General features: G+C 41.1%; 3 protein-coding genes and 1 non-coding gene across 14 annotated transcripts in view; 3 read left to right on the forward strand and 1 right to left on the reverse strand.

Annotated features, from left to right (window-relative positions):
- LOC109519812 (beta-2-glycoprotein 1) overlaps positions 1 to 1,795 on the forward strand; it is a 15,283-nt gene extending 13,488 nt beyond the window's left edge. For all 5 annotated transcript variants that reach the window (XM_019876570.1, XM_019876575.1, XM_019876574.1 and 2 more), the window contains 3 exons: positions 887 to 1,066; positions 1,276 to 1,473; positions 1,627 to 1,795. In XM_019876570.1, the coding sequence (XP_019732129.1) occupies positions 887 to 1,066; positions 1,276 to 1,473; positions 1,627 to 1,691 (443 nt within the window). In that variant the 3' untranslated portion in view covers positions 1,692 to 1,795. The remainder of the gene's footprint in view (positions 1 to 886; positions 1,067 to 1,275; positions 1,474 to 1,626) is intronic.
- Positions 1,796 to 2,381: 586 nt separating this feature from the next.
- Positions 2,382 to 12,457, forward strand: nol11 (nucleolar protein 11). 4 transcript variants are annotated; one of them, XM_019876568.1, is made up of 19 exons: positions 2,382 to 2,694; positions 3,211 to 3,324; positions 3,388 to 3,444; positions 3,683 to 3,831; positions 4,657 to 4,714; positions 5,255 to 5,296; positions 6,497 to 6,596; positions 6,783 to 6,983; positions 8,005 to 8,081; positions 8,461 to 8,584; positions 8,975 to 9,066; positions 9,282 to 9,347; positions 9,619 to 9,803; positions 10,184 to 10,309; positions 10,428 to 10,658; positions 10,792 to 10,870; positions 11,240 to 11,332; positions 11,639 to 11,746; positions 11,946 to 12,457. In XM_019876568.1, exons 1-19 carry the CDS (start codon positions 2,548 to 2,550, stop codon positions 12,057 to 12,059), a joined length of 2,163 nt encoding a protein of 720 aa, XP_019732127.1. In that variant the 5' UTR covers positions 2,382 to 2,547; the 3' UTR covers positions 12,060 to 12,457. The 4 variants fall into 4 exon arrangements, with proteins under 4 accessions (XP_019732127.1, XP_019732126.1, XP_019732125.1 ...); XM_019876567.1 differs by having other exon boundaries at positions 2,384 to 2,694; positions 5,255 to 5,327; positions 6,528 to 6,596; positions 6,783 to 6,989; XM_019876566.1 differs by having other exon boundaries at positions 2,385 to 2,694; positions 6,783 to 6,989.
- A 995-nt stretch (positions 12,458 to 13,452) lies between these two features.
- trnas-aga (transfer RNA serine (anticodon AGA)) lies at positions 13,453 to 13,534 on the reverse strand. The gene has a single exon. It is a non-coding gene; the product is annotated as a tRNA-Ser (tRNA).
- A 621-nt stretch (positions 13,535 to 14,155) lies between these two features.
- LOC109519852 (nucleosome-remodeling factor subunit BPTF) overlaps positions 14,156 to 24,854 on the forward strand; it is a 40,341-nt gene continuing 29,642 nt past the window's right edge. For 3 of the 4 annotated variants that reach the window (XM_019876659.1, XM_019876660.1, XM_019876662.1), the window contains exons 1-5: positions 14,156 to 15,068; positions 17,908 to 18,730; positions 22,447 to 22,498; positions 22,639 to 22,807; positions 24,002 to 24,265. In XM_019876659.1, coding sequence (XP_019732218.1) covers positions 14,486 to 15,068; positions 17,908 to 18,730; positions 22,447 to 22,498; positions 22,639 to 22,807; positions 24,002 to 24,265 — 1,891 coding nt within the window. In that variant the 5' untranslated portion in view covers positions 14,156 to 14,485. The remainder of the gene's footprint in view (positions 15,069 to 17,907; positions 18,731 to 22,446; positions 22,499 to 22,638; positions 22,808 to 24,001; positions 24,266 to 24,854) is intronic. The other variant, XM_019876661.1, reaches the window with a different exon arrangement.

Genomic DNA, 24,854 nt, shown 5'->3' on the forward strand with positions numbered 1-24,854 from the left:
GAAATGGGGATGTGTGCGCTTTTTTCCCCCGCGCTAATATATATATATATATATATATATATGTATATGTATATATATATATATGTATATATGTATATGTGTATGTGTATGTGTATGTATATATACTCCAAAAAGCAAATTAATGGGACTTCCAACACAATTAAGCTGCTGGATGGATGCTGCAGTTTGTTCGGATTTGGAAGCTATTTTCCCAATAGGGAATAAAATGTGTCCTTTATCAGGTCCAACTGACATCATCATGAAACTTTAAATAAACTCTTCCAACACACTTTTAATTTAGTCAAATTTAATTTTAACAGTTAAATACTGCACATGGCGGCATTTCTGCCTCACAGTGTAGAGGTGCAGGGTTCACTTCTGGCCCCAGTCTTCCTGTGTGGAGTTTGCATGTTCTCCCTGTGCCTGTGTAGGTTTTCTCCGGATGTTCCGGTTTCCTTCCAGATTCCAAAAAACATGCATGGCAGCTTAATGGAACACTCTAAATTGTCCCTTGGTGTGATTGTAAGTGCAAATGGCTGTTTGTCCGTGTTCCCTGAGATTGGTTGGCAACCAGTGCAGTGTGTACCCCGCCCATGGCCCGAAGACAGTTAGAATAGGCTCCAGCACACCGGCGACCCTGAGGATAAGCGGAGGAAATTGGATGGATGGATGGATGGATGGATGGATGGATGGATGGATGGATGGATGGATGGATAGAATACAATGCATGCAATGTAAAAATTAGTTACCCACTGATAATTGAATTGTACTATTTCTGACTTGCTGGTTCTTGTAGAAAATTGTTGTTATGAATAAAATATGTTCACTGAATCAAAAGAAAGCTTTCTCTATCAGTATTAATTCATGGAATGCTAAATATTTCCAGTGGTTACGTGTCCTCCACCGGAGAATATTTTCAACGGTTACATGTCGAGCAATGACCAGAGACGTTACAACTTCATGGAGACGGTGCAGTACGGCTGCAATGGTGACTATATGCTGCAAGGAAGCTTCCAAATTTCTTGCCAGAAGAATGGAGATTGGTCTGAAAAACCAGCCTGTAAAGGTAAGCCAATATAGATAGCTATTGTCTTATATTTATACAGTTCATTAAGAAGTTGTGTTCTGTTTTGAGGCGCATTCTTCCAATATTTGCATGGGTTTTCACAGGTATTTTAGCAACAAAAAAAAATGTTGCTTAATTTTTTTTTAATTTTTTTTTTATGCATAACATTGTCATCATGTTTTATATGTTACCATTTCGATTACCTGCAGCTCCTTGCCGCATTGACATAGGAAGAGGAAGAATATTATACAAAGAAAAAAAACTCTGGATTGGAGATCTCGACCCAAACAAAGTCTTCCATAATGACATTGTGTCAGTCTATTGCTTGGACAAAGTCAGGAATTGCGGCTATGCTGTGTCAACTCAGTGCATCGATGGAAATCTCAAAATCCCTGAATGCTTCAAAGGTAATGCATTGGCATGTTGAATATATTCATTGCCCACACAAACTGTTGAAATGCTATAAAAGTACATTGAGAAACAATATTGAGAACATTTTAACAGCTACTCAAACTGTCATCTATCTTCTAACTACAGTAATTCTTTGTGTTTCTTTTTAGAGCCAAGCGGAATTGAGTATACCTTTCATTCTGGTTCACTTCCTTCAGAAATAGAGCAGTGCTGAGACGTAACAGATCTCTTCTCTGAAGGTGATGATTAAATCACTGTAATACTCACAGGATTACTACAGTGCTGGTCTCCAAAAATAAAGTACATTTTGGGGCTTAAGATGCATGTGATTCATAATTTGTGTGTGATGTCTTCATAATTTGTGTGTGATGTCTTCTGTAGAACAATTGAAAAATGAACTACATTTTGTGAAATAAAAAAATACCTCTATTTTTGGGGGAAAAGATTATAACAGTCTGTCACTACAGCCACAAAATGCAAGTTAAAACTTTACTCAGCAATACCCAGAAACGCTTTTCAGGGTGCAAGCTCATTTGTGATGGACTGACCCAAAGTGTGAAAGTGTGGGTGCTGTAGTCTGACAAGTGCACATTTCGGATGAGGGCCAAACAGGAAAAGAACCATAGTGCAAAGTTCAAAAGTCAGCAGGTGTGTTGGTCTTGGACCATCTTAGTGCCCATGGCATGGGTAACTTCTACATCTGTGAAGGAACGATTAATGCTGAAAAAGGACATCCCTTCCTACCAATACATGGAACAAGTAAATCATGGGAGTCAAAATCCGAACCCAGGGGGTCGCTGTGCTGCATGTTTTCCATCTCTCCTAGTTGGCAGTGAATGGGAGCGAACACGGCCACTCTCAGAGTAGAGCACGGGCTTCAGATTCACCTCCTCAAAATGCCTCAAAAATTAGGCGATTTTGGCAAGTAGCAACGTAATGTAGCCGACACAGAATTTCCGGTGGCGGTGTCAAATCCAACTAGATTTGAGTGACGAGTTTATATTCCAATTGCGCGTTTTTTTCCTATATTCTCGCGAGAACGACCAAAGTCCCGTCTCTCTTGGACAAGCATGGCCGCGCTGTATGAGGGATACACGTTGTGTGGAATAGTTCCATCTCAGAATCTGACAAATTCCAGCATTCAGGGCGTCGAAGAGGAGCGGGATAGCGACCATGTAATCGTCACTGACGCCTTCAGATCTGTTACTCTTTACAAGGTAACTTTAAACGTGTTTATAGAGCATCTAGCAAGCCGTGGCTAAGTAAGCTAGGTAGCTGGAATGGAGAGTTGAAACTTGCACAACTCTCATTAGCACCGTCGGTTCTTTTCATAATTGTTGTCATGCAACTAAAATAAACGAAATGCACTAAATTGAGGAACTGTGTTAATTAATAGTGAGGCGGTAGATGGTCCTGTAGCGTGGAACTAAAATTTGGTGTCAACCAGAAACATCAATTTAGATGCTAACATTTGCTTCTTTAGCACAGCACTTTAACTAATTCCCAAAGAGGTAAATATAAATGATTATCGAAATCGCCTCCTATTATCTGAATAGCTTAAGACATTTGGAAATGTGTCTAAGATAACAGTGTGTTTGTTGCTGTCATCTAATTATTTCTAGAGTTCATGTTGAAAGTTACATTGTCACTGGTATTTGTGTTGATGTTTTGTGTGTGTGTGTGTGTGTGTGTGTGTGTGTGTGTGTGTGTGTGTGTGTGTGTGTTTCTGTCAGGTTTCAGACCAGAAACCACTCGGAAGCTGGACTGTGAAACAAGGAAATTGTTTGACCTGTCCAGCAGTCTACAACACACACACTAAAGAATATGTGACAGTCACAGACAACAAGGTAGACACATTTAAATGAAGTCATAGTAGCAGGGTCTATCATTTAATTTTGTATGTTTTTCAGGTGATCAGAATCTGGAAGGAAGATGATGTTCTCTTGGATAAGACATTTAAAGCGACTGTAAATATGATTCTTTAAATTTATTTTTGAATGTATGTATTTCAAATGATTGTCGCCTCTACTGTTTGTTTTCGTCATAAATCTCAGTTTACCTAGTTTTAATACAGGCTACAAGTGACATGGACATTTTGATAATATAATAGCTGTATTTAGGAAGTCATGTACTGTATCTTGACCTACTTAATTTCAAATGTGTTGAATGGTTCAATTTTTAAATGTTCAAGTGTGTTTTGCCCAGGTGCTGTCGGACATATGGAGGGTCCACTGTGTTGCTGGAGGAGATCCTGTAGTCTTGTTTCAGAGAGGAGCCGTGAGACTTCTCGATTCTCTTCTCTCCGCTCCTCAGCAAACTGTTGAGGAAGTCTTGGCTCCAGATGAAACCATTAGGTAAGATTGTGCCATGGCAATTTGGTGTTGCGAATGAAATAATTTGCCTTTGTAAAGATTGTGATGCACTCTCAGAGAGGTGACGGAAATACAATGTATACTGTACATAGCTGTTCATATTGTAGTTGTTGTGGTGTACGTTGCTGTTTTATACTTACTTTATACAAGGGGTGCAAGGTATTACAGGCTTCTTAGAATGCAACGGTGTAGTTTTACAAAAATGCAAACTACAGCCAGAACATTAAATATTGTGAAATTTAAACCAAACAGTATTTTTATACCTTTTGATAGATCTACGTGCTATATTTAGGGCGGAACAATCATTCATTATCAAAATGTATCGCAATAGAGAGGTGATCAATATCAATCCAACTTTTGCTCAATAATAGAAAAATTTTAAATCAGGAAGGAAGCCCAGATCCCGAGTTGCAAGGCATTTTGCAGAGTGCAAGCAGAGGCAATAATGTGGCTTCACTTTGTGAAGATAAATGACCGGTTGCTTCAATGCAACACTTAGTAATGATTACTCTGTGCAAACTATGACCGACAACACCATTGGGTAGGTACATGGTGCATAAGTAAAGGCGTTCCCTGTCTATGACCCACTAGCTCTGATGTTAGCAGGCTCTGACCCGCAGCCTTAGTATAGCTCTAAATCCCCAGCAAAACAAGTCTTATTCCAACATGAGCCTGCTCACAAGTTAAATGAGACTGGAGAAATTGGGTCAAGTGAAATAAATTCACTCCAAGACTATTAGTCTGTAAGGTTTTTTTAGATGCCTCACTCAGTTGTGCTGCTCTCTTGATAATTATTTTTGTATCCAGGTGGAGCACCAACATAGTGGCAGGAACCCAGCAGCTTGTCATCTTCACAACAGAAATGGTACTACTGTACAACTTATTTTGTGGTGCTTTTATCATGACAAATCACACAAATCCAAAGTTAATTTTTCACCAAGAGCTACAGATGTATCATCTTACCTTGCTCCATATTGGGTAAACCTCAATCTGGTTTTATGTTTTGCAACATGGTGATAGGGGCATCAGGAATGTAAATATTACATTATAGGAGTGCAACAGAGCAACACACCAAGTTGTTCATAGAGGAATAGCAAACTCGAATGCCATGAGTTGGAGTGAATTAAGCTTTATTGTCATCACCTGTATAGAGAGTATACTGAACGGCTGGACAGAATATTTTGGCGAGTGTAAGGTGCTATTGACACTAGATCCACAGTCAGTCATAGTTTACCACATTGAAGTACTTAAAATAAAACTGAATAACTTAAAATACTAGTCCAGCAAATATTTTTGAATGAAAATATTGTTTTCGTTGTAGTTATCTTTGTTTTTATTTTGTGATTACTGCCTGTGTTCCTTACTTCCTAATTGGCCTTTACTAAATTTCAGTGTCTTTCTTTAGAAGGGGGACAACTTTTTGTACCTGCAGAAACTAAAGCCAAACATACTGCACAAGTACCGTTTGGAGCAAGAAAATTCCAGCCTGTCCCCTCTCAGCTTCTCTGCATCCTACAGAGATAAACTCATCCATCTGCTTTACCTCTGTAAGCATCCATTTCTTCTGTTTAAATATCTCTGACGACATAATGAGTTAACAGAAAATCTCGTGCTTGAAGATGAAGAAGCATTATTGCAGAGACTGCTAAATTTGTTGTTGGCAGACATTGCCCAAGTATCAGCAACACAGTAGACTAAGTTCATCTGTGCCTTCTCGTTTCTCTGTAATGCAGATCCTAATGGGCATGTGTACCAGAGTGTGATTTCTGTGTTGGGCCCGGGGGCCGAAGAGGGGTCTCAAACCCTTTCACTGCCCCGTAATCTGCTGCTGGCTCTTTCTGTTGACGAGGACCAGTTGAATGCGGCTTCTGCCCTCCTCCTAGATGAAGCCCACGTTGCTGTGGTTGGCGTTCCGCACCCCTCAGCTGGAACTAGTAAAGGTATATGACATTATCTCCTTGAAGATCATGAAAATGTTCTCTCCATTTTTGCATTTCGTTGGAGCATATGACTGGTTAAGGAATTCACTTATGCATTAAAGGGGAAGTCAACCCCAAAATTTTCTTGACGTTAATATGCACTATGCGCCTCTGCGAGTCTAAACACAGCATTCTGATTAATATTGGTGATGTGAGATATAAGTTAAGCAGCAAAATCGGGAAACGACAAATCACGGCTCACCTTTCTTCTGAAGCTGGCCATGATTGGTCGTTACCTGAGCCCTGAGAATTTTTTATGTTATTTTCAGTCAACAGCAACTGGCAAAAGGGCCGCCCCCTGAGATGGACAAAAATGGGTGGATTTTACTGCTTAACACGTGTTCCACAAATACAATATAAATCACAATGCCGTGTTTAGACAAGTATAGGACTGCAGAGAACACATTCTCGGAAATAATTTTTGGGGTGGACTTCCTCTTTAAGTTGACAAATGTGTTTCAACAAACGACACTCTGTGCTGTCCCCTGTTTTATTATTCATACCAAACATTCTGGAAAACTGTTTCTGGCTTTTTGAGTTCTATCCAGTTCCCTTTGCAGAAGCTGGCCCACGAATAGGGAAACTTCTTGAATAAATGGCAGCCATTAAAATTGTGTGTGTGTTTTTAATAACCCCCCAACCACCCAACACAGAAACTAAAGCCAAACATACTGCACAAGTACCGTTTGGAGCAAGAAAATTCCAGCCTGTCCCCTCTCAGCTTCTCTGCATCCTACAGAGATAAACTCATCCATCTGCTTTACCTCTGTAAGCATCCATTTCTTCTGTTTAAATATCTCTGACGACATAATGAGTTAACAGAAAATCTCGTGCTTGAAGATGAAGAAGCATTATTGCAGAGACTGCTAAATTTGTTGTTGGCAGACATTGCCCAAGTATCAGCAACACAGTAGACTAAGTTCATCTGTGCCTTCTCGTTTCTCTGTAATGCAGATCCTAATGGGCATGTGTACCAGAGTGTGATTTCTGTGTTGGGCCCGGGGGCCGAAGAGGGGTCTCAAACCCTTTCACTGCCCCGTAATCTGCTGCTGGCTCTTTCTGTTGACGAGGACCAGTTGAATGCGGCTTCTGCCCTCCTCCTAGATGAAGCCCACGTTGCTGTGGTTGGCGTTCCGCACCCCTCAGCTGGAACTAGTAAAGGTATATGACATTATCTCCTTGAAGATCATGAAAATGTTCTCTCCATTTTTGCATTTCGTTGGAGCATATGACTGGTTAAGGAATTCACTTATGCATTAAAGGGGAAGTCAACCCCAAAATTTTCTTGACGTTAATATGCACTATGCGCCTCTGCGAGTCTAAACACAGCATTCTGATTAATATTGGTGATGTGAGATATAAGTTAAGCAGCAAAATCGGGAAACGACAAATCACGGCTCACCTTTCTTCTGAAGCTGGCCATGATTGGTCGTTACCTGAGCCCTGAGAATTTTTTATGTTATTTTCAGTCAACAGCAACTGGCAAAAGGGCCGCCCCCTGAGATGGACAAAAATGGGTGGATTTTACTGCTTAACACGTGTTCCACAAATACAATATAAATCACAATGCCGTGTTTAGACAAGTATAGGACTGCAGAGAACACATTCTCGGAAATAATTTTTGGGGTGGACTTCCTCTTTAAGTTGACAAATGTGTTTCAACAAACGACACTCTGTGCTGTCCCCTGTTTTATTATTCATACCAAACATTCTGGAAAACTGTTTCTGGCTTTTTGAGTTCTATCCAGTTCCCTTTGCAGAAGCTGGCCCACGAATAGGGAAACTTCTTGAATAAATGGCAGCCATTAAAATTGTGTGTGTGTTTTTAATAACCCCCCAACCACCCAAAAAATATTGGGGGGGGGGGAGCGCTGATTAGCCACCTAGCCACCAAGTGTTTTGCACAACAAAACAGGAGTTGGCTGACTCATATATATATATATATATATATATATATATATATATGTGTATATATATATATATATATATATATATTTTTTTTTTATTGACAAAAATATGCAATAGCTGAATATATGGGTGCCAAATGACTATGTGGGGGTCCACTTTGTATTGAGAGCTGGACAGATCTTACCTGATCTAGCATCTATTTATGAACATACTCAGGAATCTGAGTAAAGTAGTTTGAGTTGGCTTCAGTGTTGTGTTTGCCTTTCAGACTTCCTCTGCATCTGGAATATAAATTTCCAGACACTTCAGGCAGGAAAAGAAATCGCGGGTAAAATCTTTGGACAGGTAGGGACACAACACATGCGTTTTTTATTTTTATTTATTTATTTTTAAATCCATAGAGCTGAATGTTTAATTTTAATGATTAAAAGGTGCCCGGGACTTTGGCTTTGCAAGGTTAGCTAAGTTAGCAGCATGGCCAATGAGCAAGTTAAAGTTTGAACACTGACCTCCTTGGTCAGTTTTTGGACCATAGGCCAATGTTCCCTGTCCTTCCAGCTGCTGAGTGCTGATGGAGGACTGTATGACTTTGGTAGAGTATCACCTCTGCTCTCCACTGTGATCGGGATACCACTCCCTCCTCACAACTTAATAGCAGTTTACAAACGAATAGTTCACGCCGACCCATTATTGTTATTGAGTTACCTTTCTCTTTTATTTTTAGCTTTGGTGTTATTCCAACAAGTTGTTCATTCCACATGGCAAAACACTGTCAGTTATTCCATATGGATGCACCAATTCTTCGCTCGCTTCCGCTTTGGGCAAACTGAAGCAGTACAGAAACGAAGGTGAGCTAAATCAATCAAAACATTGGACACGATGCATGACAAGAACACACCTGATGCTTAAGTGCATTGACTCCCACGTTTTGTTCATGAAATGTCTACATACTCGACCAAGACAGTTTTGTCCACTTTTAATGTGGAAGAGTTACATGTGTGAAGTGGCAATTAAAGAAAAAACATTCAGTGTCATATCTCTCTCTCTCTCTCTCTCTCTCTCTCTCAATAAATAAATAGCGCCTTAACTGGGATCATATCCAGCTGCTTTATATTTATGACAACTTCTGAAATTATTTCTCATTCTTACACGTTTATGGCATCTAATCTTTAACATTACATTCAAAGGGTATCATGAACTGATTGGTCGCTCAATGTGTTTTCTTTCAAATTTAACAGAATCCAAACCTCTAGTGTCAGTGCCTTCTTGGAACAGCATCTTACATGAAGAGAAAACTCAGCCCTCCAGAGCAATAGAGACCAGGAAGTTGGTATGTAAATTCTAACTTTCCAAGGATAGTTCCATTTGACAGAGTGAGTTTGTCTCAACCAATCCCAAATCCTAAAAGTGATGAGCCAGATTGTCTGACAGACTATGAACTGAGCTGAGTGCACCCTTTTCTTATGTTTGTCTATTATGGCACCTGTAATTTATTGTGGCTTCATTATGCACAGGCGATCCTTAATTAGTCTACTGTCTTTCCAGAGAAGTACACATAAGAGTCAGTCTTCCCCCAGTTTAACAGTTGAGCAAGTTCTGGAGCTCATCAAGGTAATATTTTTTGTTGATGTTTGTTTTTGGACCATGTTTCATTCATACATTTTGGGGGGAAAGTTGAATGGTTGTTAAAGGTTAGAGTGTAATGTAATTTAGCAACTTCCTCTCTTGGTGGATCAGCTACACTTTGATTCCATACTTGTGCAATGGAAGAAAGTTTTGATATCTTGTGGGATATGTTGCCGTTGCCTACCGCTGTTGATTGATATCCGGTATGGTACATTTCTGAGATGAAATAAGTCCTTGCTTATTTTTTGTCACATAGACCGCACCAGTAGAGGAAGTGCAGAAAGGAGTGGAAGGCCTCTTTTCCAGAACAGACATCCAGGACCTGAATCAGTCAGTGGGACCGCTGGCATCGACTCTGGTGTCCCGCAGCTTGGCCGATACTGCCTTCTATTCGCCGATCACGCTGGCACAGCTAGTACACACCCATTCTCTCTGCCACAGGTTAGTGAGTTATAATGGTGTTTCTCTCTAGAAAAGAGATACATCCTTTGCTGTACTTGCACACTAAACCTACGCATCAGTAAAGCATTGATTTAATCTGATCAAATCACTACAGAGGTGTCAATGACTTTATTTAGAAACCTTTGCGATTGAGTTACTGTTCTGCAAGAATCTTCAAATAAAAGCACATTTGGAATTTCCAACTGGCTGAACTGATGGGAACATTTCTGGTATGAGATTGTCAACAGTTGCTTCCACAAGGTCCCACAGAAATGCAATATAAGTGTTAACTCACTAAAATAGAGTAGGTTTAATTTTGTCAGCACCACATGGAAAATTATTTTAGAAATAGATGACACTTACTGCAATTTCCTTTACAGTGTGTGCCCCGACCTCGTGCAACTGGCCCTGGAAAAGAAGGATTATTTCCTGTGCCAGCTCTGCCTACAGTTTTTCCCTGACATCCCAGAAGCGGTCACCTGCACTTGCTTGAAGGCCTTTATTAGGTAGAGTTGTAACATTAGCCGCATGAAACAAATCAACTAATTGGAAAAAATATATATTTCCAAAAACATGTTTCTTTCAGTATAAAATGAAATGTTAATATTCAACACTCTGTTGCAGCATGCCAGACAGTGAAGCAGAGAAAGTGAACCTGGAGCCTGACAGCCTCTCCTTCATGGAAACTCTGACCTCCAGAGAACATTGTCAGGTTGGCTTGCGGAATGGTTTTAACTCCACCTCCTCTTTGGAGGACCACTCAGATGTCACGATGACAAAAGCAGACGAGGAGAATAGGAAATCAACGGCACCAGGGGAAAGCTGTCCAGTTGGTTTACAGAAGGCTGTTTTATTGTATCCTTTTACTGGCAGACACGCACGCGCACACACACGTTTTCAGGTGATGACGGGAATAAAGAACAGTATATCAGTGCATAATCTTCAGAATTATAGATGGTGTGAAGTTATCTTGACTGGAGCTGTGCAGAAATGAGATCCTACAGACAGCGTACACCGATGACCTCCTCCTTCCACATTTGAAAGATCTTTCATCTCAACACGTGTTTGTAAGTTCCTTGGTTGCGCTATATTTTCCTCTGATCATGGACTGTACTACAATATTTTTGGACTAAAAATTGCAGGGGGAGGGAGTTCATTGTTTGGCTTGTCCTATGACTTGTAGTCAGGTGTCAGTTGTATATACTAAAATTAGAGCCGTGACTGGCACCCAAAATTCGCTGCCTTAGGGTGAGTTGCGTTGGGAAATTCACTCTGACGCCTGTGTGTGTGTGTGTGTGTGTGTGTGTGTGTGTGTGTGTGTGTGCGCGCGCGCGCGCGCGCGCGCGCGCGTATTCAGAGAGTTAGAGCAAATCAAGCATTGCTTCATCAAGCAGACTTTTCATTTCATGATGACTCTTATTTCTCATCCTATCAAGCTTTTCCTGCAGTATCTGCATTTCCTCTACTTAAAATATAACGAAGACGCTTTTCCTCAGAGTCATGGCTATCGATCACCCAGTGTGTCCCAGGTTTGTAACAATAATTACAATGCTAATAATTGGCATACAATTGAATATAAAAGTAGAAGAACAATTGCTGCGGACTGAGCACACACTGGCAATATACACTGCAATGTTTTAAATGCAAATTGAATACAAACGTGTAGTCATTGACTAATTGACTTGTTTCGTTCATTGCTACTGTTATGTATTACACGGGTTGCATCTTTGAGCACCAGTATTGATTTTGTAGCACAATCGCTAGCAACAAATGTAGTTTATGACATTGTTAAGAAATTATTCAGTTGGGGTGATGATTTTTTTTTTCTCTTTTAGATTATGGATTGGGTTTGCTTGTTGTTGGATGCTCATTTCACAGTTCTAGTCATGACTCCAGAGGCCAAAGTCCTACTGCTAAACTTCCACAGCTTTATTAAGTCTCAGGTACAGCCTTCTTGTTCCTATCAGTGGAAGCAGTATGATTTGTATCTGTAAATCAAATACAGATTTTCATTTGTGAACTTTCTGAAAGTGCAAACACAGAAACTGTTTAACAAAATTTTGATTGTTTCCTCCTCATGATGATTATCAAATAAAATTTATATGGGATTAATTTTTACCCCATGATCTTGTGTACCCTCAGGTGAGGCTATTTTCTGAACTCGGGAAAGTTGAAGGAGGTCTCCAAGCGCTCCAACACATGAAGAGAAAACAAGATATTGGACAGTATTCAATTGAAATTATAGAGCTTTTTTAGATTTGTGTAATGCTTTTCAATAAAAACTTAAGATGAAAATCTGGAAGAGACATGATACTCGAAGGGGATTCAATACTGTATGTCCTAAAGCTAGCCACCAGAACACAGTACATTTTAAGCTTCGATTCATTTGTTAAGAATAATGGTGATAAATCATTTAAAATGACATTTTCATGTATAATGATAATGTTGAAGTCTTGACCACTCAGTTGTGTTACATGCTCATTTATTTGCTATTTTTTATTATGTGTGAAACCTGGATATCTGTAACCTGTAAAATGTTTTTGTATGTGCCCTATTGCAGAGGCATGTAGTCACGAGAGGCAGAGCCTCACCTGCTTGTGGAGGGGGGGAGTAGTAATAATTAGTGGGCCTCCATAAAATGATTTTCCATTTGAGTTCACTGGTCTGTCTTTTGTATTGATTTTATTTTTGAATCCAGCGATGTCCACAGGTTACAATTGCTGAATTTATGTATTCAAACACATGGACTGCATGGGAAGTGCAGCAGCAGGCAGCCAACCCCACCTGGGATTGCGCAGCCGCTCATGAAAAAGCAGAAATAGCACAGTGACGGTGCAATACCACCATCTCCTGATAAAACTACTGAACAACGACAAAGAAGACTATTGGCAAGCACCTGTTCTCTCTGCACTTCTCCATTGATTTCAGACTTGTAATGTGTTCTGATTTTCCAAAGTCAGTATAATGTATTTAATATTTGTTTGAATTAGTTTTACTGATAGCATAAAACCGATGACGTATCAGGTGAGACAGAAAATATTTTGCACTCACGCTGTCTCCTTTAGATGTGATGTGGCCCGTGAAAGCAAATTATGTGCAGCGACTGTGTTTCTTGCTAAAATACCAAAATTGCAAATTGTCTTCACTTTTTAAAATGTTGAGATATTGCAAGCATTTTTGTGACAAACTCCCCTTTTCAAGTAAATGTTGCATTTGATTATTTTTTGGAGGCCTCAGATTTTTGTGTGTATGTAATATGAGGCGATTGTACATTTATTTGGTTCACAGTCCAACAGAAACCATAACTACGACGTGGCCTATGACAGAAATGAGTTTGGGACCCGTTCTACACTTAGACCTCGCTTGCTAAAATGGAGCATAAAGGACTGCTTGGAGGAGGAATATGAAGGAAAAAGCTGAAAAATGGAGGACATGAGAAAGAGGAACGGGTCATGGGTTTGAATCCCGGTGCGAATGGGGTTTGAACCTCAAGAACTTTCTATCTTGCGTTTACATGTTGTCCCCATGTTGTAAAAACTAATCTATTATACTTCCATCAGATCCTTTTTTCTTATTGGGAGTGGGGTAAAAATCACAGTACAAGTACACACAAACATCTAATTTGGTTCCTTCGAGCCAAAACCATTGCCGTTGTCGGCAGGATTCGAACCTGCGCGGGGAGACCCCAATGGATTTCTAGTCCATCGCCTTAACCACTCGGCCACGACAACTTACGAATGTAATTCATATTGGAGTAAAAGGTTAATCTTAAAGCTGTGCGTCCATGTACGACGATATTGTTTTAGGACTGGAAATTTACAATTAAATGTAATATCCAGTTTGTCTGTACGGTGAATACATGTATGCAGTTTCCTTGTTCCCAAGTGTGGTTAACTTTATGACGACTTCCTCGGGTGGCTGTGCTAAACGGATTCACGACTATCCTCTTGCCTCGTTCGCCGTCACCTCAGTGGCGCCATGTCAGTTATAAAAGCAGCGACTGCGTTCCTTGTCTGAGCTGATCAGGTCCCACATCACGAGAGAGCTCTTAAAAAGGCACAGTGAGCAGAGTACAGTATTCGCATGTGTGACTCGTTTTATGAACTAGCATGCAAATTGCGTTGTTGTAGAATAGTGAGTCACGTGATTCCCGTCATTGGCGCTAGTCCGTGGTAGGTGTCAAGTTAAAGGAGGGTTAAAAAGACAGTACTTCCCAAACGCACGCGTCAATGTCATATTTTATGTCAGAGTAATGAAGCTTAGAGTACAGTTTGTGTGGAATATAAATAAGATATCATATCTGTAAATTTTATGGCCTTGACAACGTACTGTGTGTGTATGTAATTCGTGTCACGATGTTGATTTTGGTTTATTTCGATGGTCTGTAACATCTGCTTCCGGTAAACTCCCTGTGAACTCCAGTTGGCTTGACGCAGGTTTGAGGCCTGTGTTTTCAACGGAGAGAGAGCCGAGAAGAAAAATGGCGTCGGTTGGCGACCCAGAGCGGGACACCGGCCATTCACTTTAAGCTTTGCGCCCTAAAATTGAGACCGTGGGCAGGTGGGAACTTCGCGGCAACTTTCGCATGAGCCGTTTGCGGCTCCTTTCTCCGTTTTTCTTCGTTGCGCGTGGCGTCTCGCGGCTCCGGGATTGAAGCGGAACAGAAGAGGCGCTCTCCTACAATGAGGGGGAGAAGAGGAAGGCCGCCCAAACTGGCAGCCGGGATGCGGGAAGGCTCACCCGCGCCAGCCCGGGGCTCCCGGAGTGGAAGGGGCAGAGGGATGCGGGGACGGGGACGGGCCAGAGGACGGGGTCGTGGACGCGGCTTAACCGACGGCGCCTGTGTCACCGGTTCCACCGAGGTGGACACGGAAATATCAGGCCGAGAGAACTTTAATTTGTCCCGGGGCCGCAAGAAAGTTGTAGCCGCCACCTCTGAGTCGAGCGCGACATCGCGAGGCAGAGGAGGCAGAGGGAGAGGCAGGGGCTCTCGTGGCGGCCGTGGCGGCAGTAGAGGCGGAGTGAAGCGGCCTCCGACCAAGGTGGTGTACGACGACAACAGCGACGAGGAGGACGACAATTTAAGCTACCGATCGGAGGAGGACGAACTCTTGAACGACAACCCTTCGTCGGATCTGGAAGAAGAAGAAGAGGCCTTGGCAAACGACTCGGACTATCTGGGGGAACTAGCAGATGAAGATGATGATGCCAGCTACTGCACCGACAGTAGTACGAGAAGCCAAAGCACGCTCGGGAGCACACCAGGTACGCGTTCTTTTGCAAATGCACGGCGTGGGAATTGCATGTCTTGCAGAGTGCATTTTATTTTTACCTCCAAATACAAAGCAAGGCGCATTGTCCAAAATGGAGCTTGCACGGAGAAACGGGCCTTTGTTTTCCGTGTGCTCTGCGACCGCCGCTTTGCAAAGAAATGCCTCACGCTTCAGCCGACTCGCGTGGTTTAGGCACTTTTGCCCGATCAGCGCATTGGTTCTGTCAGTGTAGAGAAAGGACGTTTCCCCCCCCCTGAAAAACATTATTTCCACTGTATTTTCATAATGCCCATTGCAGTATATGTAAATTACTGTATCGATGTTCGGTATTTTACTTTTCATTCATGGCACTGCTTAGTCGTTAAAGTCCTCACGTAGTCATAGTTCCAATACAACTTTTAAAATGCATTTGCGCTCAGAATTATTATTCATTATAAAACAACGGATTTGACATATTAAGCTGTAGTAAATGCCCCAGTCACTCATCGATTAAGAATTGTTTGTGGTAATAATACATACGATTTCAAAATGATAAAGTCTTATTCAGGCACACAGTTCAGCAACAGGCTCCCGAATTAGTTTGACAGTTCTTTGTTTTGAAGAGAGGCGCCCTTTTCCCCCACTTGTTGCAGACGTCATCTCATTCATGATTACAGTATCGTTACCGCCCGCAACCACTTAGTAGGAATCAGGTAGAGAAACTTATATACCTATGGACGTATTTTTTTCAAGTAATCATTTGTCAGCACAGCACATTGTTAGACGGTGGATGAAATGTTTAGGGACAATTCAAGACAACATAACAAAATTGTGCTTCATTGATTTTGTGAGGCCTTTCTTAGCTTTGGTGTCAGTCAGTTGGGATTGGCAAGTGAGGATAAGCGAGATATGAAATGGAGGAATTGATTTAACGTCTTAGAATGGAACCTCCAAATTTCAATTCTCCAATGGTCCTACTATTTGGAAACTGACCGTGTTTGTTTTATGAAGCAGATTTTTGTTGTTGAGACATCTTGACAGGAAACCAATACAGTACAGTATACTGTATCGTTAATTTGACTTCACCAAAACCCTCCTCTGTTTGGGTCCATGACCCATTTTGTACTGACCACATTTGCTCGTGTTTTCACCCACGTGGCTCAAAATGTAGCCACTTTAAAGTACGACAAAGGTTATATGTCACACAGTGTCCAGTTCATGCACTGAGCAAAACTTAACACGACCCTGTACGATGTATTCGTGGTCACAGGCATGCTATACTGTACTTGTCACCATGATAATAAACAAGCCACTTATTCAACCGAAGGCATAACCTTGCGCTCCACGCCATTCACTTTGTTAAAAAGCTACATTAATGTAACTCCGATGGTTTGAGCTGGTATTTTTATTTTTCTTACCTTGTCTTGGGTCCGATGCAATTTCGTATTTGTCTGTCTTTCAACAATAACATGCCAGAGTCCTCATCTTGCATTTCAGTCTGCAATGCTCCCACACTTTGCTTGACATTTTCTATTTATTTTTTTCCCCCTCACGCATTTTCTTCATTTGTTGTCACCATCTTCCCACATCCTCAGTCAAATAGCTTCGCTTTTGCCTCTTACTTCCCACATGTAGGTGGCATAAGCATGTTGTGTCACGTAAATGCCCATTTACTGTTTTGCTTTTTAATGTGTTTCTATGAGGTGCAAATTGCAATTTCTGATTTGCAAATAGCGATACGGATCTGCTTACCGGTATTTTGAGCCTTCTTCTCCCATACTCCAGTTTTATACCACCTTCAAAAAAAACATGCTTCTTCAGTCAGTTGAAGACTTTAAATTGTCCTTCGGTGTCAATGTGTGTATGGATGAGTCTTTGTTGTTGGTTCTGGTGACCGATTTAAGGTGTACCACGTCTCTTGCACAAAGTCAGTTGGAATATGCTGCAACTCACCCACGACTCTAGTGGGGATAAGTGGTACAGAAAATGGGTGGATGGATGAGTAATCCATCTTCTTCTGCAATCCCCCAAAATGTATGATGACTTCATTAAAGATTCAAATTCTCTCATTGGTGTGAGCGAGTTTTGAATGGTTGTCATAACTTGTCTGTCTATGTCAGACTTCTGATTGACAGGTGAGTCATCCATGGTGTATCCCCGCCTCGCATCCTATTCCAGTTGTGATTGACTCCAGCTTCCTGTCACCCCGCTGGAATAGTTTTCAATTTTCTATAATGCTTATCCTCATTAGGGTTGCGGGTGTGCTGAGGGCTATCCCAGCTGACTTTGTGGTGAGTGAGGCAGTACATCCCTGTACTGGTCACCAGCCAATCAATTATAGGGCACCTATAGACAAACAACTATTCACACTCACATTAACCAATTATCAGCAGAAAACTCACAAAAGCAAGCGGAAGAATATGCACACGCTACACAAAAATGCCGGCATCGAGTTTTGAACTGTGAGGCATATTAAACATGTCATTGTGCCACCTTTGCTTTTTATGATCAAAAATATAGAGGCAAGAACAAAGAAAAGCAAAATAAAAATGAATGGAAAGCCTGATCGAGTGTGGTGTCCATCAAATGACAGATAAATCCTGTAATAACAAAAAAATGGTGCCCTCGAAAAAAATGCTGTGTGCAACAACAGATATTGAGAGCAAATTACTTGATACAAATGACAGAATGTACAGTGTTTCCTCACCTTAGTTCCTCTGGTAAGGAGTTCTGAAAGTAGATGTGCTCTCATTTGAATGTTGATTTTCGAACGTTTCAACAAGAAAGGTTTGCTGTGGGTTACATTGCGGTCATTCCTCTCATTCCTGGCTTTGTTCCGTTCTCTCCGACAGGTCGAAGAAGGAGTCGAGTGGTACAACCGCAGTCTCCCGTCTTGGAGGCACAAGACATTCCCCCCTTGGAGCTTCCAAAGTCCTCCGAGGACCTCTTGGTTCCTACCTCACAGCTCCTCAACGTGTCTGCTGTGTACGAGGTTCTCCGCAATTTTGGCACAGTGTTGCGGCTCTCCCCTTTCCGTTTTGAGGATTTCTGCGCAGCGGTTGCCAGCCAGGAGCAGTGCACGCTCCTGGCAGAGACCCACATTTCCCTACTCAAGGCTATACTCAGAGAGGAGGACACTTCCAACACCACCTTCGGGCCTGCTGACGTGAAGGATTCTGTCAATTCCACACTTTATTTTGTGGATGGCATGACCTGGCCGGAGGTATTACGGGCATACTGTGAGAGTGACCCGGAATATCGACATATTCTCCCTTTCCAGGAAGGAGAGGATTATCCGTTTGAACCCTTTGAGAACAAAATCAAAGTTCTTCAGTTTCTAGTGGACCAGTTCCTGGCGACCAACATCGCCAGGGAGGAGCTCATGTCAGAGGGCGTGGTAGCTTACGACGACCACTGCCGGGTGTGCCACCGCCTGGGTGACTTGCTGTGCTGCGAGACCTGCGCAGCCGTTTACCATCTGGAATGTGTGAAGCCACCATTGCAGGAAGTGCCAGAGGACGAGTGGCAGTGCGAGGTGTGTGTAGCGCACAAGGTGCCTGGTGTGGTCGACTGCATCCCTGAAATACAGAAAACCAGACCCTTCCTTCGCCAGCTGCCGGTTGGCTATGACCGGCACAGTCGCAAATACTGGTTCCTGAACCGCCGCATTGTCGTGTAAGTCCGCTATATTTATCTCAAGCGTCAAAATGTCTTTCTTCGCAGCAATGCACACAACAAATCAATTTCAATTTCAGTCTGTTGGAAGAAGTGGACAACATTTCCAGGATTCCTTTTCCACTTTTCACATTTGCCCACAGAGAGTGTATTTTTGAATTTTGGATTTGGTATTTTCTGAATGAATGACAATAACAGGCAGTATGGATGTTTAGTACCACTTTAGTTTTTAGTTTTGTATTTACTTTTTAAGTACTCACACTCACCGATACCGCTCGTACTTTTGATGTATAAAATTTCATTTAAGACAAGGACAAAAACTTTCTTTCTTCCTGACGCAGATGATGATTCACTAATGTGTCAAACGGCCTCAGTATAGCGCCATCTACGGCTGAGGAGGACTTACTTGATGTCAGATTTTTGGGGGGCTGGTTTTGGGAGCCTCCACGAGCATCCGATAAATTAAAATAAGGCCGGTATCGGCACAACACCTTATATTGGTTCTTGCCCATACCTTACAGGCAGAACAGTGGATAGGTGCTTAGAACGTCTTCTTCACAGTTGTAAAGTTTGGGGTTCAGAGCTCGGCTCTTGCAAGGACACCAAGCGGTGAGGCCGAATTCGATATACTGTACAAGCACAAACAAATGGTAATTGTCACTTGGCCTTGTATACTGCCTACCTCCTCTCTGCAACATAAAACTGCGACCGCTGCTGTTCTTATCAGAAAACAATGTTTTAAAGCGCCACTGCATTATTTAAAATGTTTGTGACAAAATGGCTAAGCAGGCTCCCTCACCAGTATTTTTCTCGTCTTTACATTAATTTTGAAAAGACGTCTGGTTTGTGATAATCTCACTGTCGTGCCATGTTCACTTCACGTGAAGATGAATGTTACCTTTCAACAATGAGATTCCTGTGATGCTGTGGAACCTGTGCAGTAAGATGTGACCACGAAAATAACAGGAAAAGCCTCGTAGAACTGCTGAACTTTAATTGGGGTTATTTTGAGGCATTATAAATGGTGGCAGGTGTGTTCTTAACCTCATTTAACATGAGATTGAATGTGATTGATTCAATCCGAACACAGCTACATCCGCAATGACAAGAGGGTGTGCGTATTTAAGAATTCAGATTATCGCAGTGGTTATTTTTACCTCACCTCTCGAAAACATTTGTTTTTCAACTGAATTGTACAGTAGGTTACATTAATAATGGACAAAAATTTAAGCGCACCATCTTAGTGTTTTATCACAAAACCTGGCATTTAAAAAGAGGTATGTAGACTTTTTATGTCAGTCCAATAGCATAATTGGATTGACTGGTGCGACTTTTGACTGATATGATTTATACTCCAGAGCGATTTATAGTCCAAAAAATACAGTACTGTACTGTCACTACATCAACGAAAAAAATGCATGCAGTAGCGTGACAAAGTATTTGCCCCACTCTCGATTTATTTATTTATTTTTTCTGCATATCGATCACACACAAAGGTTTCAAATCAGCAAACCAATTTTAACCCTTGTATTGTTTACCCTTGTATCACTCAGAGACAACCCAAGAAAAATCTAAATGGAATTTTCAAATGACAATTCAAGTTATTCCGTTTGTATTGGAACTCAGAGGGTTTTGAGCATTAAATTAGCAGATACAGGCACTATGGCCATTATGTTTGCACAAATTAAATGTTAACTTGAAACAAAATACATATCAATGGGCAGGACGCTTTATAAAAATGTATTTTCATGTAATTACATGGAGATGCACACGGTACCAATTTGGTAGAGTGGACCATATAAGCATTACCATAGAATGAGAGTTTACCCTGTTTGATATATTTGTCTAATGGCAAACAATACATTCACATCATTAGTTATAGGCTTGCGCGGGCTGAAATGAGAAATCCGCAGCTACATAGTTGTTGGGTACTCTCTTCTAGAAACGACACTATTGATTTATGACCTCGTTAAATGCAACGGCTGGGGAGAGCAAGCTTGTCACCAAATAATTTACACTTGTTGAACGTCCATTTGAATTGATGTCGTTTTGACGTGTAACAATCGCTAACCTGTCTGTCACACTCTCAGCTCTCTCAACTCTTTGATGATGACATCTGGCGGGGTGGCTTCTTTCTATCAGGCAATGCAGATTGGTTTAGGAGCATCTTTGGGCTTGCTTCTTCCTACAAACAAGATATGAAAACAAACCTACCACTCTGGCTCTCCTTGTGCAGCTGAGGACATGTTTCTGTGGGTGTCACATGAACTGCATCACCCACCAAAAAAAACAAACAAAAAAAAAACGTATCATCGTGGAATATAGAATTAAACTACTACTGTTAAATTTGGCAAGGTATTTGCACGTTTGGATTATTTTGTAGCTGTGGGGCCTTCAAATGATCAGAAAATAATGAAACCGATCTTTTTCACCTAATACCGGATCAGCTGAAAATCACGTCATCAACCCCGATTTCCAATCGGGCAATCAAATCGGGACATCCCTACATTGTGGTCATCTACAGGCATGCATTTCTACTTTTCTTATTGTATGATTTTGTCGAGGAGGCTAGCTTAGTTGGTTGTTGGATGTAGAATACAATGTGACTGCGGACTACGTACTGTATAAATAGTATAAAGCCTCCTGTTGTTGATACAGTTCACTGGTCCTGATTTAAAGGTACAAAGTCGATCCCGAGCTCATCCGTCCACTTAGGCAGCAGGATAGCATCTTGACATTAAACAGACACAGATGGTGAGTGTGCTGGCGCTGCAGCAGCCAAAGGCCTGCTTCATAAATCATTGGATATGGATCACCTGAGCAATACAAGATTTAAGCAGCCCGGCGGCTCAACGTTTTAGCATCGCTTCTTTTTCTTCTGCCCTGCTTGTCCTTTGCTTGGAGTTGCACAGCGAAGTGGCTTCTAGCAGGTGCTGCGTTACTATTCTTCATCCCCAGGGGCTGCGTGTGAATGCAAATAACTTGAACAGAAGAAAGTTTGGTTGATTTGAGTGCAGGCACCAAGTGTGTAAATAGAGATTACTGGTGTGACATCAGGCCCCAATCAAAGAGAATGGACTGCGCAAAGAAAAAAGTTGCTGGTATCGACGTTTCTCAAATACAGCATTTATTTTTTAAATGGGTCGAATCTTTATCTCAGCTCTGTTTAGTAAAGGTACAGACCCACAAGTACACTAATGTCACGGCAGATGTATTTTAGGGGGAGTCACTATGCTGCATTTCAAAATCAGTCAGGTCAATGTCATGAGGAGTTACATCAAGTAGGATCAAGACTCTCTTCATTGCATGGTTCTCTGTATTGCTTGTGAAAAGAATTGCAAAAACAAACCTCAAGCATGTTTGGAGGATTTGATACGTGATGGTTTGAAGTTTTAAAAACACAGCTTTAGACAGTTTGATAGTTATTACATTATTGGGTACCAATTCACTATGCGCCAAAATCAAAATGTGTACTGCACCACGAGTGTAATTTGAATTTCGAACACTTAAAAAAAGAAAATTGATGTTGACTGCTGTTCGCACCCATTCCCCTCAGGCAAATGAATCATTTTCAATTATGACATACAGATCACACACCCAGAGCTTATTTTCTGCATGTTTCTCCCAATTGAACCTCGCCCCTTCTAATGTGTCATGTCTCCCCATGTCATTACAAAAATAATCCCCCCATGTGCCCTCCCCTTCATCCCCTACAGAGAAGAAGATGGCGAGCAGGAGCATAAAACAATCTGGTACTACAGCACCAAGGTAAGTCATCCATTTCTCACTGCAAATGTCTGCTCTTCAAGTATTTGATCATTTGACAGTACATTTACTGTCTTACATGCGAAAAAAATCTTTAGTGATGGGTTTGGGTTTTACATGGAGGCTTTCCCTCTCTGTTGCAGGTCCAGCTAGGTGAGCTCATCGAGTGCTTGGATAAGGATTACTGGGAGGCCGACCTCTATGCTGCCCTCGAAGAAATTCGGGATGAGGTTCACACACACATGGACATCACAGAGGACTTAACCAACAAGGCTCGGGGCAACAACAGGTGTTTCCTCAATTTTGCCAACGGTAATGAGCTCTTATCTTTTTCCTTTTCATTCAGAGACATAATATGCATTTTCTTTTCAGAGAGTGAAACAATTGCCAGGTGTATTAGTAATGGGTCTCTGACATTCTATGGTCATACACAAAACGTTAGGGCTGCAGCTAATGATAATTTTACTCATTGATTAATCTGATGAGTATTTTGTTGGTTAAATGATGAATGAGATTAAAAAAAATATTTGCATCCCTATAATAATAAAAAAACGGGTATTACTTTCGATTGACAGAACTGGAAATGCACAAACATAAATGGATTAAGATTCAGTCACCAGTTTGGTCTGTATTATGTAAAAAAAAAAAATAGGCAAAAATGATGAGCATTGTTTTCCGATGTAAAAGCAGATGTTTGCATATGTTTTATTTTTATTCAAGGGAAACATGAGTGCTTTCATAGAAGACTACAAAAATCTGAAAATATTTACAGCTGGGAGGCTGAAATTCAGATGATTGGGACAATTTTGACTTCAACAAGGTCTCAAAATTATATTGAGTTAATAGGATATTAGATTAAACGTATCTCTACAAAAGATGAAGAATTACAATACAGTTAACATTGAGAGCGATTCTGTCTCGAAAAATAAGCCGCTGTTAACCTGCCCATTTTTGTCAAACAGCCCAGAATTTGAAGACAAACAAACACCCACATCACCAAGTTCACCGAACAACCGGTTATCAAAAGCTAACTCTAACGCACTAAGCTCATGCTAATCTGTGCCAAAACTGCAACTTCTTCCATTGGTTATTTAATTTCAATCTTGATGGGTGGCCAGGCACTCCGGAGACCCAACCATTTGTACACAAGCAATTAAAATTTTCCACACTATTCCTCCTTTCAATCACATATTTGCATTTGATTGATGTTGCATCAAGCAATAGTAAAAGGTGATTGTGAACACAACTGTTTGGTTCTCTTGATGACATGAAATTTTACGTAGTCATTTGGTCTGATAAGGACTATTATTTGTATTATTATTCTTGTTAAGTTAGATATAGATATTATTGGACAAGGGAAAACAAATTCCCTGCATGTGTCATTGAACACATTCCCAAGGAGGATTATGATTTAAAAAAAAAAAAAATCTTAATTGACTGAAATAATGCTTTGCTGATCAGCCAATGTCATGCAGTGACTGTTCATTTTCCAACTCTTTCACCCAGAGGAGATCTTGGAGCGTTTGCGAGCCAAAAAGGAGGAAGAGCTAGAAGAGGTGAAAAGACAGGCGGCCGAGGAGGCCCTGAAAGCTCGTCTGGAGCAGGAGAAGGATGACGTGGATGTGGAGAAAGATGGTAATGAAGACGGCAAGCTGATTGACAGTGAAGGACAGCAGGTTGTCACTGTCAGTGATGAGACTACCAAGGAGGAGGACAAGGAGACAAATGAAGAGGCGGAGAAAGAAAAAAATGATGCTGTCAAAACTGGAGGTAAGTTTTCCCAATGGATTGTTTCTCAAGGTTCTTTGGAAAAACCAATGTTCAGTAAAGGTAAGATTAAAAACACTGAACTTGACTTTGAGCTTGCCAACCGCTATTTACAGGTGTAATGGATAACCGGTTCAGAAAATGGAAGGATGGATGAATTAATTTCATTCAAATACATAGTGTTGACACCATAAATAATGTTTTTCAATTTTGTTTGCTAATTTTAAGTTTATATTCAAATTTTGAAAGCCCGTCCGGCAAACTCAAGCAGGTTACCCAATGGTTAGATGTAGAGGTCCAACGATTAATCCATGACTAATCTATTATCACATGATTGATAAATATTTCGATCATCGATTAATCATTTAGAGAGCCTGTTTACCGTTAATTAAAATCCCTGGACTTTTAGCCTCTCAACAGTATATATTCTCAGATTTCTGTCATCCTACATCAAAGCACACCGATTGTCTCTTTGTTAACCAAAACCAAAAGCTGAATCATAATAAATTGTTTGGGGATTTTCTGCACTGTCAATTTGAAATAATGTCCTGTTTTTGGAAGAAAAAATAGTGATGGTAATTCCATTCAATCG

This window comes from Hippocampus comes, unplaced genomic scaffold (assembly GCF_001891065.2).
Source record: "Hippocampus comes isolate QL1 unplaced genomic scaffold, H_comes_QL1_v1.1 scaffold51, whole genome shotgun sequence".
NCBI classification, from domain to species: Eukaryota; Metazoa; Chordata; class Actinopteri; order Syngnathiformes; family Syngnathidae; genus Hippocampus; species Hippocampus comes.